Raw genomic sequence first — 12,661 nt, forward strand, 5'->3', positions numbered from 1 at the left:
GATTGTGTTGTAAATGAAATAGCTGTCCAGAGCCAGGATTGGATCCCTCTCCTCTTTCCTCAGAGTCTCCAGTTCTTCTCTCTCCCTGCACCTTCTCCAGACTTTCACTGAAAAGGCATCCTTGGTGTAAGAACATAGGAAGGAGTTCTTTGCAAAGACTTCCATGGTGGATTCCAACTGCAGATATCCATCATACTTTATTATTTTATTTTTCTTCATAAGAAAGGAAAAGATGCTATGGATGCCTTGAGTGGGAAAGTAATCACCTGCCCAGTAAATACTGGTCATGAAGTCCCAACGGGTTGTAGTGACCAGGATTTTTCCTCTAAGAGGTTCAATAAGTCTTTCAAATATATGATACATAATTACAAACCCTATATTGAATGTATTTATGTCTGAACCATAAATAAAAACCTTCACCTTCCTCCAATGTTGGTATAGATACATGTCTATGAATAGCTTTTGGAGATCTGGGGGAAAGGATTGTAATAAAACTGGGCAAACGCCATTCTTTATCAGCATGGAAGACAATGTCCTCATGAACCTTTGTCCATTCTCAGTGTCTGGAGCAAGAAGACCCACCAAGGTCCACCTGAAATGGAGGACCAGCTTCACTATCCCTAGGTACTGGACCCCTTCAGCAGGGAGCATTGGGTAAAAGAAAGGAAGCTGAGTTTTATCACTCAGAATCTGGGAAATAAAACTGTGACTGATCTGAAAAGGAAAGAAAGGAAACACTATTTTATTGGAGACCCATAAAACCAAAAATCTAGCCCTAATGGTGGAATTGTCCACTTTTGTAGGGGGTCTCTGGTCATTTTACTTTTACATTGCTTCTCTTCTCACTTCAGTGTAGCATTTTCTTCTTGTGAATGGTCAGTAGACATGCAAAATCTGCATTAAGAGTGCCATTCAGGGGATTTGTCTGCTCAGATTCTCGTCTCCCATTTGGTAGAACCTTCATCCTTATTTTATACAGTTCTTATACTAGAACGTTGCTCTTCATTTATAACAGAAGATGTAAAATGTAAAACTGAAAGATGCATGACTAAAAATTCATCTTCTCAGCAAAGACACACCTGTGGGATTTTGTGGGTGCCTAGTATGGTTGAAATCTGGATGGAGATGTCAGTATCAGCCTCCTCAAGAACGGCCACTGTGTTTCTTTGCCTTCCACAGCTGTAGTTGGGAACATTGGCTTCCCCCTCTGAAAGCAGGTCCAGCAAAGCCTCTGAAGTAATTTGTGCACTGAAATAATTGTCATAGATGTTGTATCCCAGAGTGACATTGAACAAAATGTTGGGGTTCTGGTTGATTTCTTGGATGGTGATAAGGAAGGACAGCAATTTCCAATGCTCCATTGCTGCTCTCCTGAAAATATGAATATATTGCAACTTAATCAGTGGAAAGAACATGTAATTAACCCTTTTGAACAATAATATTTTAATCCACCCAAGACAAAGATGTTTGAGAGCATTTCATTATATATTTGAATCAATGGTGAAATTCAGACTTCTTTACTGCTAGTTCTGTGGGCATGGCTTGGTGGGCATGGCAGGTGAAGGATACTGCAAAATACCCATTCTCACCCCAATCTGGGGCCAGCCAGAGGTGGCCTTTCCCCATTCTCCAAACTACTCAAAAATTCTACTACCAGATCTCCAGAACCTGTCAAAACCTCCTGAATTTCATTCCTGATTTGAATGGATTATTTCCAAAAACTGTCTTTGGTATTTGAATGGAACAATGGGGGTCTTTCAACATATTTTATTTTAAGATGAATGCACCTTATGTCTGAAGTAATCTAATTATTAAATTTGGCTTATTTTTATTTTATATTTAATAAGAAATTTATGTAGAATAAAAGTTGAACTCTAAGAAGAAAAGGAAAGAAAGGAATGGAAAAAATATCTTGTTGCAGTTACCATATACAAAATCCATCCACTATGAATCTTTTCTAGTTCATTGTTCAGAGATCCCAATTGAGTTTCACACATGTATTGATAGTCAATTGTGACCTGGGATTCTTTCTTTAACTTAGTGAATTCTGGTTCAAGAAAAAAAAATGTTTGAGAAAAAATGTATTACTGCAGAGAAAAATACAATATTCTTGCATTTTTGTACCCGTGTTGACCCCTTAATGGGACAAGGAAGGAGTAGAAGAGAAGAATCATCACCTCTTCTCATCCACAGTCCAACTGGGTTCAGAGGATATCAAGAAAAATGGATCCAGAAAAAGAAAAGATTTCTTCTGGTGATTTACTTGAGAATTTCATATCAGCTGCAGAGTGGAAAATGTTTCCCCAAGGACAAAATGAGACAGAAAGAGAGAAAAGTTCATAGATCAAGGGAACTATTCATTGCAAGAGAGGAGGCTGAAACTTTAGAAATCAGAGAGGAATAAAGTGGCTCTCATGCAATGTGAGATCAAAACATTATCTACTGGAGAAGGAAATGGCAATCAACTCCAGTATCTTTGCCAAGAAAACCTCATGGATGGTACCAAAAGGCACGGCCCTGGAGGAACGTTGTCCATGAGGTTGCGACGGTTCGGACACGACTTCACAACTACCAACAACATACTATGCAGGAAATTTGACTTACATAAATAATTCAGTTAAAGGAAATTTATTGAAGCATAGGTATTCAAAATCAGCCTTTGTTGCAGAGACTATGCCACCAATGATAAATTCTCCTGGCTTGTAATGGTTTCCTGTGTCCACCTCATTCTTCCTCAGAGTCTGAGGACATTTGGGTCTGAGACCCACTAAGACTGCTTGGGGCAGCAGAAGCAGCAATATGATTTGTGTTCCTGATGGCGTCTCCAGCCTTGCATCTGTTTTGAAGAAACAATGATATGAAAAGGTGGGAGATAACCAAAACCTTCTTCCAAGAGAGAACTTCAGGGGTTTCTTAATCCAAAGTCAAGCCAAGGTTTTACATCTGAAGGTCAGGAGAACAAATGCAGTACCTGTCTGTCCTTAAAGCCTCCCCAAGTGTTCTCTTTCTCCAGAGCCATTTCTACCCCCAAGATGAAAACATGTTATGGCTGGGTTTGTGTGACATCCACAAGTTTTCCAAAATATCTTTAGGGATTTAGCATCAAAACAACACCTAAATCACTATGATTTGGATAATGGCACTAAGGGGAGACATCAACTCTCTAAACTCTGAGTGAGTCAACAGGCAGGTGCCCAATGAGGGGAAAAGTCTACAGAAGTCAGCAACAAGGGGTCAGATGGCAAAAAGAACATGGAGCTTTTGCCCATCCATTTTGCATGTGGATTAGGGACTTGAGGCAGTTCTGCATGTGCTTCGACAATAATGGTTGGGTGACTCTAGAAGATACAAGAAATTTCAGGGGCAAAATTGACCTCAATGGATGTGCTCTCCATTCTTGTTTGGGTTGGGAGAAAACCTGACCAACAAGGAATATGCTTGTTTCTATCACCTCCATTCTCAGTCATGAGTGACAAAGCCTGTAGGTATGATACTACTTGAAGTTGCCCTTGTCCGGTGCTGCACAAAGGAGGAAAAACCTAGGATGGAACTAAGGACAACTTAAGTCAATCTTATTTGTGAACTGCAGACAATGAGAAATAGTGTCTTAGGGAGGGAACAAAAAACAGTAATCAATGCATGTTTCTGCTAGGGTGAAGTGCAAATAAACAATTAACCAATGGAACAGCTTGCCTTCAGAATTTGTGGGTGCTTCATCACTGAAGACTTTCAAGAAGAAACTCGACAGCCACTTATCTGAAATGGTATAAGATTTCCTGCTTGAGCAAGGGAAGTCCTCTAAGAGAAGTCCTCTAAGGTCCCTTCCAGCTCTATTCTGATTTATTGAAATTGAGAAAACTCATTAGTATTAAAACATGAAAGCATTTACAAAGCACCATCAGACTACCTGGAGCCCAGTCCATTAACACAATAATTTCACAGGAAACCCTGAAAAAGCAGAAGGAATGAACAGAGTGAGACCTAACCAAGGAAGCAATAAATAGTTGTGTCAGTCATCAGAGCAGGATACTGGTTCTGTTCCAAATTCAACCCACAACTTTATTCTTCTGGTTTCAATTATATATTTAGTTTGAGAATTCTGTGAATTTAAAATACATTTTATCCCATTTGATCTCAGTATTTCTTAGCTTTCTTACATGACCAACAAAGATGATGAAGATACCTTCAAACTGTTTATATTTCCAACATAGATTTGACACATTCTTTTACATTTTTGACAATTTGTCAGGTGTTAAATACCAATGATACGTCATCTAATAAAATGTACCAGGGACAATAGTGCACTTATGTATGCCCTCTTAAAAAAAAAACTCTTAAATTTGGGGTTTGGTGGTTTCTCTCCTCCCCCCCCCTTTATTGCAAACACAGAATCCGGAAGCAATTTCAAACTAGAGAAAATGAAATTTCAATTCAACAGGCTTATTTTTACAGAAATGGATTGCACATACTGTTGTGTAAAAGCAAAAGGTTGTGATTGTAATATTGTTATCTTCGACTGTGCCAAAGAGAGTCAGAAGCTGGTGCCTTTTTCGTTTTTCATCCCATTACACCAGTGCTTCTCAATTATTTTCTGTCATGCCCCCCCTAGGAAGAAGAAAACATTTCGCCCCCCCCCCCCCCGCGCGACTGTAAATAGTATCATTTGTCTATAAAATTGTTATAAGTACACCTCTGCATAACATAGCACACCGGTCTTTCCTCGTCTCCCACCGTAGTCACATGCTTTCTTTCCTCTTTCCCTCTTACTTGTCTATCCCTCCTTCCACCCTCCCTTCCTCCTTCCCTTCCTTCCTACCTCCCTTCCAGTTCCCTCCTTCCTCTTTCCCCCTGCCTGCCTGCCTTCTTTCCCTCCTGCTTATCTATGCTTTCTTCCTTCCTTGCACCTCCCTCCCTTCTGCCTGCCTGCCTTCTTTCCTCTTTCCCTATCCTCCTATCCTTCCTTTCTCCCTCCCTCCTTCCCTGCCTCCCTTCCAGTTTCATTCTTCCCTCCTTCCTTCTGCCTCCTTCCTGCCTGCTTGCCTTCTTTCCTCTTTCCCTCCGGCGTGTCTGCTTTTCTTTCCTTCCTTCCACCTCCCTTCTGCCCTCCTGCTTTCTTTCCTCTTTCCCTCTTGCTTGTCTATCCTTACTCCCTCCTCCCCTCCCTCCCTGCCAGCAGCTCCTCCAGCATCCCAGCTGGAAGCAGCAGCACAACAGTCGCCGTTACCAGGGGCGAAGGGGTGGCGGTGGCAAGATCGGGCGACCGCCGCCCCTTTGTCCCTTCCCCAACAGCGGCTGTTGCGCTTCCGCTTCCAGACGGAATGCTGGCAGTGGAGCTGCTGGCGGGGAGGCGAGCTACGCGGTGGCGAAGACGGGCGGTCCCATGCTTCCCTCCCTCCCACCCCCGCCCGAGCAGGCTTCTTGCACAGCTCCAGCCCGCGGCTCCAATGAAAATCCACAGTCCGAAGTGCTGCCACTTCCAGGTGGGATATATTATGCCTCGCTCACGCCTTCGCCGCCGTTGCACCCAGATGGAAAGGGAGCCTTCACGCCCCCCTTTACGGAGCCTCGCGCGCCCCCCACTATTTGAGAACCGCTGCATTACACTATACCCCTTCTTTTTCCCTTCTTCTTCTCTTACTTTTCCATGGGTTTTTTTCTTTGTATTTTATACTTCAATAAACTCATAAAAAAGTTAAATTGAAAAAAAACCTCTTAAATTTGGGATGAGATCCAAAGAAGTTAATTTAGAATGAAAACTGTGAAAGTTAGTAGCTGATACAACTGAATCAGTTAAGAAATTCCAGATTTTGATAACTTTGTTACAAAAACTGATTTTTTTACAACCAAGCTTAAAGTGCTTTAGATTATTTTTAAAGTGGTTAACTTGCGTGTTACGTTATGATTAAAACTAAAAAAAAAAAAAACAATTTATAGGTAAGACATTACTGTGTAAAATTTTGTAAGCAATACTGATCACAAATGTCCCAGTTCTAAACTATCTTAATCAAGAATTTCAAGCCCAGGTGCATAAGGCAGTTAATTATGGAAAGTACTTCTGAATTTGCTTAATTGTATTCATGTCTGATATGTGGTAAGAATTCCAAACAGTTGAGCAATATTCTAGGTTTGGGCTTATGTATGTTTTGTAAGCTCTAGTCAGTAATACATTTTTGCCACACACGAAAACTTTCATAAAATAAAATTCACAACTTTTAGTGCTTTTAACAATGCTATTACAATGAATTTTAGAACATAAATATTTACATTCAGATCCTTAATAAAATGAGGATCATCAACTAGGTCAGGGTGTCAAACTCAAGGCCTGTGGGCCAGGTGCTGCCCACGGGGTGCTTGGATCTGGCCTATGGGGACACCCTGGAAACAGGCCTGCAATGCCTCTGTCATCAAAAACGGAGCCCGGGAGGGCTGCCCACGGCCCTCACGAGCTCCATTTTCAGAGTGATAGCAAACTACTAGCAAAAGTAAGAGAGTTCCAAAGGAGTGTTCCTGTTTTCCAGTGTTGGAAAAAAATGTCCATCTGGGTTCAGTTCCAAGTGGGGAGAAAGACATTGGAAGCATGGAGGCTATTTGGAAAGATGGTTTAATGGTGGACAGGAGCACATGGTTTGAGGTCCCGGGCAAATGAGCTCATGGGGGGGTGAGGAGAGGGGGGAGGGGGGAGGGAGGGAAGGAGGGAGGGAGGGAGAGAGAGAGATTTATACCTCTCTTGCTTCCTATTCCTATGTAAGGGCAGGTATCCTGATTGGTTTTCAGACTCCAATGGGGCCACGCAGGGGTAACTTTGTAGGTTGTCTTGAGTCCCAGGATTGGTTGAATCTTGCTGGGAAATAAGAAATAAGATTAGTGGTTTTGGAATTTAGAATAGATCTCTCCATTCTGTTTTTTAATACCTGTGCAATTTCAGAGGTCATCTGGAAAATTGGGGTTGGGTTGTAGTGTTGTAGAAAAGAAGGGACTAGGCCAAGCTCTTCAATGCAGGAAAGAGTTTATTATGCATAGGTTCAAATGGCCAAAACAAAGCACATGGTTTGAACCCCGAGGGGTTTACAAAAGCAGGTTCTTATACTCCAAATTACGTGTACATTAACTGGGTGCCACACACAAACGCACCATCTCAGCCTGACACTGTAACCAATCTTCGGCTTTTTCAGTCAAAGCATTTACCCACTGATCTATGTATGGAAACTGATCTGAGTATTTTTCCTGAGCTACTGCTATAATCTCCCACAACTCATCAGCAACTTCCTCCTTGAAAGATCCCTCTGGCGGCCACCCAGTTCCCATATGTGGCCACACATTTTTACACAAATACTTTAATCTATCCTTTGTTACTTTGGGATATGAGGGGTCTCTAAAATAGCTATCAAAGCCTTTCAACATGCATGCCAACGGTGTGTTGGGCACATTCTGGGTCCCCCCCATCCTAACACACTGCCACCGACTCGTAGCACCAGTGCTCACGGTCACTAACGAGAACTGTGGTGACTTAACCTTCCCACACAGTTACCTCACACAGACTTCATTAGGACAGCCGTCCCGAGTCCAGGGGAGAGATCAGGTCCCCTCTTCTGTCTTCACGTGAGACAGGTAACAATTATTACAGATACTCGCCTGAGGTGTCACTCCACGCGTCCTGGCCAGGAATCCCACGAACCTTCTTTCCTACACCGCAGGGTTCTTGGACTCGCTCACAGCACCATCGGACTCACAGGGAAGTCGCTACCTCATTCATTTCATTTCATTTATTAGATTTACCTCCTCCCAGAAGTGAGGAAACTCCCGTGGCGCCTGGAGGATGTTCAGGAGCGGCTGCCCCGAGGACCCGAGGGGTTGAGTGGTCCTCAGCAAAATATTGCCTCAGCCCAAATGTCCCATCTGGGGTGCCATCACTGTTGTAGAAAAGAAGGGACTAGGCCAAGTCTTCAATGCAGGAAAGAGTTTATTATGCATAGGTTCAAATGGCCCAAACAAAGCACATGGTTTGAACCCCAAGGGGTTTACAAGAGCAGGTTCTTATACTCCAAATTACATGTCCATTAACTGGGTGTTACATTTGACATATATGGTCTTAAGAGGAAAATGCCTCATACAGATATTTGGTTACAGTTAATGGAAGAAAAGGGAGTTACACGCATCTCAAGAATTGTGCAGACCTTATCAAATTCTATCAATTGCATTTGGGGTAAAAAGCAGAAGTGAACAACAGGATACACCCATCTGGGTCAGTCTGCACAGCTACAGATAAAAATACCATATGTCATCTCAGCAACTCCTTCCCGGCAGAAGGAGGAACTATAGCCTTGACCAAAGTTCGGGGCCTTTAATATAAAAGCTATTTAGCCTGAACCAAAGTTTTAGCCTAGCTCAGTAGCACAGTGTATCTATGCTTTGCCTTGCCTATGATTTGCCTCCTGGTCCATGCTGGAGGGGCCTGCCAAATTCTATCTTCATGCCTGAAATTTGTGAGAGTGAATGGGAGACAAATTAACCCACGCAGGATGGAAGTGCTGTATCTACATTTGGGTCTTCTTTTGCCCATTTATTTCTCTCAAGAAGAGTAACTGCTGTTGAAGTCCACAAGTCTAAAAATATTTGAAACCCACCACTGTGTCAGTGCCTCACCAGCCATAAACCTCACTGCACGTCACTGTTGTCAAGACATGTCCAGAAACCAATCCTGGATGAAAGTAGTTCAGCATCAAGGGAATTGACTTCTGCTGTCCTTCAGCATGGTATCTTGTCTCCAGAATCTGCTGCGGAAGTTCACTCCAGCTATGGAGTTTACTGCCACCCTTGATGACACTTAACAATTTTAGAAGATTTTGTTTTGTAAATGGATAGAATGTTATATGGTAGATATAAGGGGTTTTTTATGTTTCTTTCCATGATTTTCCCCCTTGAGGGAAGAGCTGGAGGATCTATAGGACCACCCAGACAGTGATGGCCAGACAATGGGCCATATAGAGGACATCTTGTGAGCAACTTGAAAATTGTCCTACTGTACAATCCTTGGTTTCTACTCTAATGCCAGGCAAACTGATCCTTGGTGGCTCTTGCTTCAAGTTGCTGTTTTTGAAAGGCAGGTTGATGCAAAACATGGTGTCCTCCATGATGTCTGCCATGTCTCACTGAAGCCAGGTTGTGCTCAGAGGGATGGAAGTCCATTCTCATTAAGAAATGTGCCTGGTTTGGTAAGAAACCCTGGTTTGTGAGTTTGCCCCAGGGGAGAGGAGGGGACGCTGTTGTTATCTGTGGTTTGCTTCAGCTCTCAGGAAGTGTCACACATTTTACACACATTCACCAATTTTAAAACATGTTTACCCTATTGCACACATTCTGGTAGGTGGGAACCTACCTCCATCCTGTGTAAATGTGTGAAGCAGGTGATCATTTTAAGATGTGTGGACTTCTATCCTCAGAATTCTCCAACCAGCAATGCAGGAACTTCAGGGATTCTTGCTATGCCCAGATTTGGGTTTGACTGCTATCTCTCTCCCTAGAGCACTTTTCAAATCTTGGCGAATTGAAGGTGACTGGACTCCAAATCTTAGAATTCTCAGTAGTGGCTATGCTAGCTATGGAATTCTGGAATTTGAAGTCTATCTACTTGGAAATGGCCAAGTAGAAACCTTGCACTACAGCAAGGGTATCAAACTCATGTCCTGCGGGCTGGATCTGGCCCATGGGGTACTTAAATCTGGTCCATGGGGCCAGCCTGGAAATAGCAAAGGACCAGCCAGCAGTGCCTCTGGCAGCCAAAATGTGGCATGGGGGAGAACATGTGACTCCCCCACGCAGCCAAATGCTGCAGGATGGCCTCCTGCAGCACTTTGCAGGCCAAAACGGGGTGCAGGGAGGCTGCATGCATCTCCCCTCCCCCCATTTTGGCCAGCAAAGTGCTGCAGGAGCCTGTCCAGGCTGATAACTGGCCATGAAAACACCTCCTCCCCCCGCAGGCCCGTGGAGAACTACAATGCTGATCCGGCCTTTGAAGAAATCTAATTTGACACCCCTGCCCTAGAAGAATGAAATTGTGGTGGTGATAAGAAATGAGGACTATGATAATTAATTTTGAACCTGATCTGCTTTGCATAGGCAGAGCACGAGTCCTACTTAACAACATTTGCTTTGCTCTTTGTTTTTATTGGCAGAAGCATTTGCAATGCCACTAAGTTTGAGAATCCCATAACATAGAGATGACTAATTAATCATCACTCGGTGATTAAAGGGGCTATTTCTTGCCCAGTCCTAACCTCAGAAATGATGGGTTTTTCTACTGGGGAGAGGACTGCACAAAATAACTTATTTTTTTAGGAGGATGTGATACTACAAAGTTTTGGAGACCTGCGTTGCAGGGCTGCTGCACAAACATGAGATTGTCTGACTGACACACAGTTCTCTAGTTTCCAAAAGTTTAAATTACCTCTTCCTCCCCAGTTAAATTTCCAGTTTTGATAGCCTGTAACTCCAGGATATAAGTGAAAATCATCTTTATTAAAGGTGCCAAAGAAGATAAGGTTTCATACAGAGAACACAGTTTATCTACAAAGGATAAAAAACCCAAAACCCCAACACAATTTTGGCCACTACCAAGTCAGTTTTCACCTTTGCTAGATTCACCCCCTCCTTCAGGACTCAGCCAATTCTCTCAAAAGAGCCCCAAAACTCTTCCCACATTTTTTCCATTATTAACTTTCTGGTAAGTTGATTATTATGAAGCGCATCAGTATCTGGAAACTTACTTTAGACTAAATAGAAGCCTTAAGGGAAAGCTCAGAGTGACCTTGGAAAGTCTCTTATCTTAAAAAAAAAGAGACTGAATCTATTCTTTTTTTCTAGCTTGGTGGCAGTTTTTATACTATTTTTATATTATCTTGCTGGGAAGATGGTGGGTTTTTTTTTCTTTTCTTTTTCTTCGTTGCTCTCTCTATTTTATTCTTATTTTTTCAAGATTTTAGAAATAAATGGATGGTTTGCCTTAAATATGAGTAAATTGGATTGAAGATTTTTTTCCTCTCCTCTCCTCTTTTTTATTTTATTTTATTCTTTTTTACTCTCCTCTCTTTTTCCTCTCTCTTTCTTACTTTTCTTTTTAACTGAAAGATCTTCATCTCTCATTTTAACTTTAGACACCTTTCAAGGGTACTGACTGCTCCCTTGGCATTACAAGACAGGCAGCACCAACATTAAAAGCGTTTCAATATTTAAAGGGCTGCTATAGAGAGGAGGGGGTCAAGCTATTTTCCAAATCACCTGAAGGCTAGACAATGAATAATGGATGGAAACTGATCAAGAAGAGATTCAGCCTAGAAATAAGGAGGAACTTTCTGACAGTGAGAGCAATCAGCCAGTAGAACAGCTTCCTTTGGAAGTTGTGAGAGCCTCATCACTTGAGACTTTCAAGAAGAGATTTGACTGCCATTTTTCAGAAATGGTGTAGGGTCTTCTGCTTGAGGGGGAGGTTGGATTAGATGGCCTATAAAGTCCCTTCCAACTCTGTTAATCTGTTAAAAACTGTTCATCAACCAAGAGTGACATAAAACTCCATAGCTCTGTGTTACCTTCCCCAACAGTCTCTGGAGACAAGAGGCCATGTTGAAAGACAAAGAGATTGAATTATCTACTTCAGCTCCACTTCTGGACATGTCCTGACAAGGACAACAATCACTACAGAATAATGCCCCCAGGGGACATTTGTGGTTTCTCTATAGAATATTTTTCTCCAACTAATCATTTGTAAATGGAACCCTTGAAGAAGTTCACAAAAGAAAAGTCGCACCTCATTGTGATTTTCACCAACATGGTCTTTGAGGTCTCTTTTGCTACTATTCCAGTGGTTGCTTCAATGTAAACAACAGACTGAAGCAATATGGAAGGGCGCTTGTATCAGAAAAGGATAAATGCCTCAGGCAACATTCTCTTCAGAACACGTTTTGGGACAGGTAGGAGCTGGGCTCTTGAATGTACTTTCTCTTTTTTCCAGATGAAATTTGGTTTGTCTCTGTCTGATTCAGGAAAGCAGCTGGTATTCTCATCTTGTAACAGTTCTTTGAATTCCTCTAACTCTTCTGGTTATTATTTAGAAACAGCAAAGGGATGAATTCATCTCTATTTATTATGGACCTCCTCCTTGTAGTTCTTATGCTGCTAGCATCCATGCCAGTCTCTGGGAACCTTAGAATCAAGTGCCCGCTGAGTTTGGAACATTCAGATGGAGAAAAACCATGGAGCTATTACAGACCAGGAGACCATCTCATTAGTATAGTCATCACTGCAACAGAAACATCACATACCATATTGCTTTTCAACAAGGCTCCTTATAATCAGTCTGTCTTGTAAGTCATACAGTGTGATGAATGTGTGAATTCTCTCCATTTGGAGCTCTAACACTGTCCACATTATTTTCCTCTCCTTTACAACCCATGCCATTTGTTTCCATAGTTTTCTAACCCACTCATTGATATTCATTTCCTGATCCTTATAGGAATAGATGATTTAGAATGGCTTTTCTGGGTCACTTATCAAAAATCCTCTTTCATTTATGATGGTTTTGTTTGAATGATTAAATTATTTTGCAATAGTTCCTGGACTGAGGAAAATTGGTACTGCTACATATTATGGTGGATTTGTGATACTTAAC

General features: G+C 42.1%; 1 protein-coding gene across 1 annotated transcript in view; it reads right to left on the minus strand.

Annotated features, from left to right (window-relative positions):
- Window positions 1-12,661, minus strand: part of LOC309382504 (vomeronasal type-2 receptor 26-like) — a gene marked incomplete at both ends in the record, with an annotated part of 39,552 nt that overhangs the window by 16,724 nt on the left and 10,167 nt on the right. The window contains one exon of the mRNA XM_081934087.1: window positions 1,080-1,371. Within this exon, the coding sequence (XP_081790213.1) occupies window positions 1,080-1,371 (292 nt within the window). The remainder of the gene's footprint in view (window positions 1-1,079; window positions 1,372-12,661) is intronic.

The sequence above is a fragment of the Natrix helvetica genome (assembly GCF_964273705.1).
Source record: "Natrix helvetica genome assembly, chromosome: 1".
In the NCBI taxonomy this organism is placed as follows: Eukaryota; Metazoa; Chordata; class Lepidosauria; order Squamata; family Natricidae; genus Natrix; species Natrix helvetica.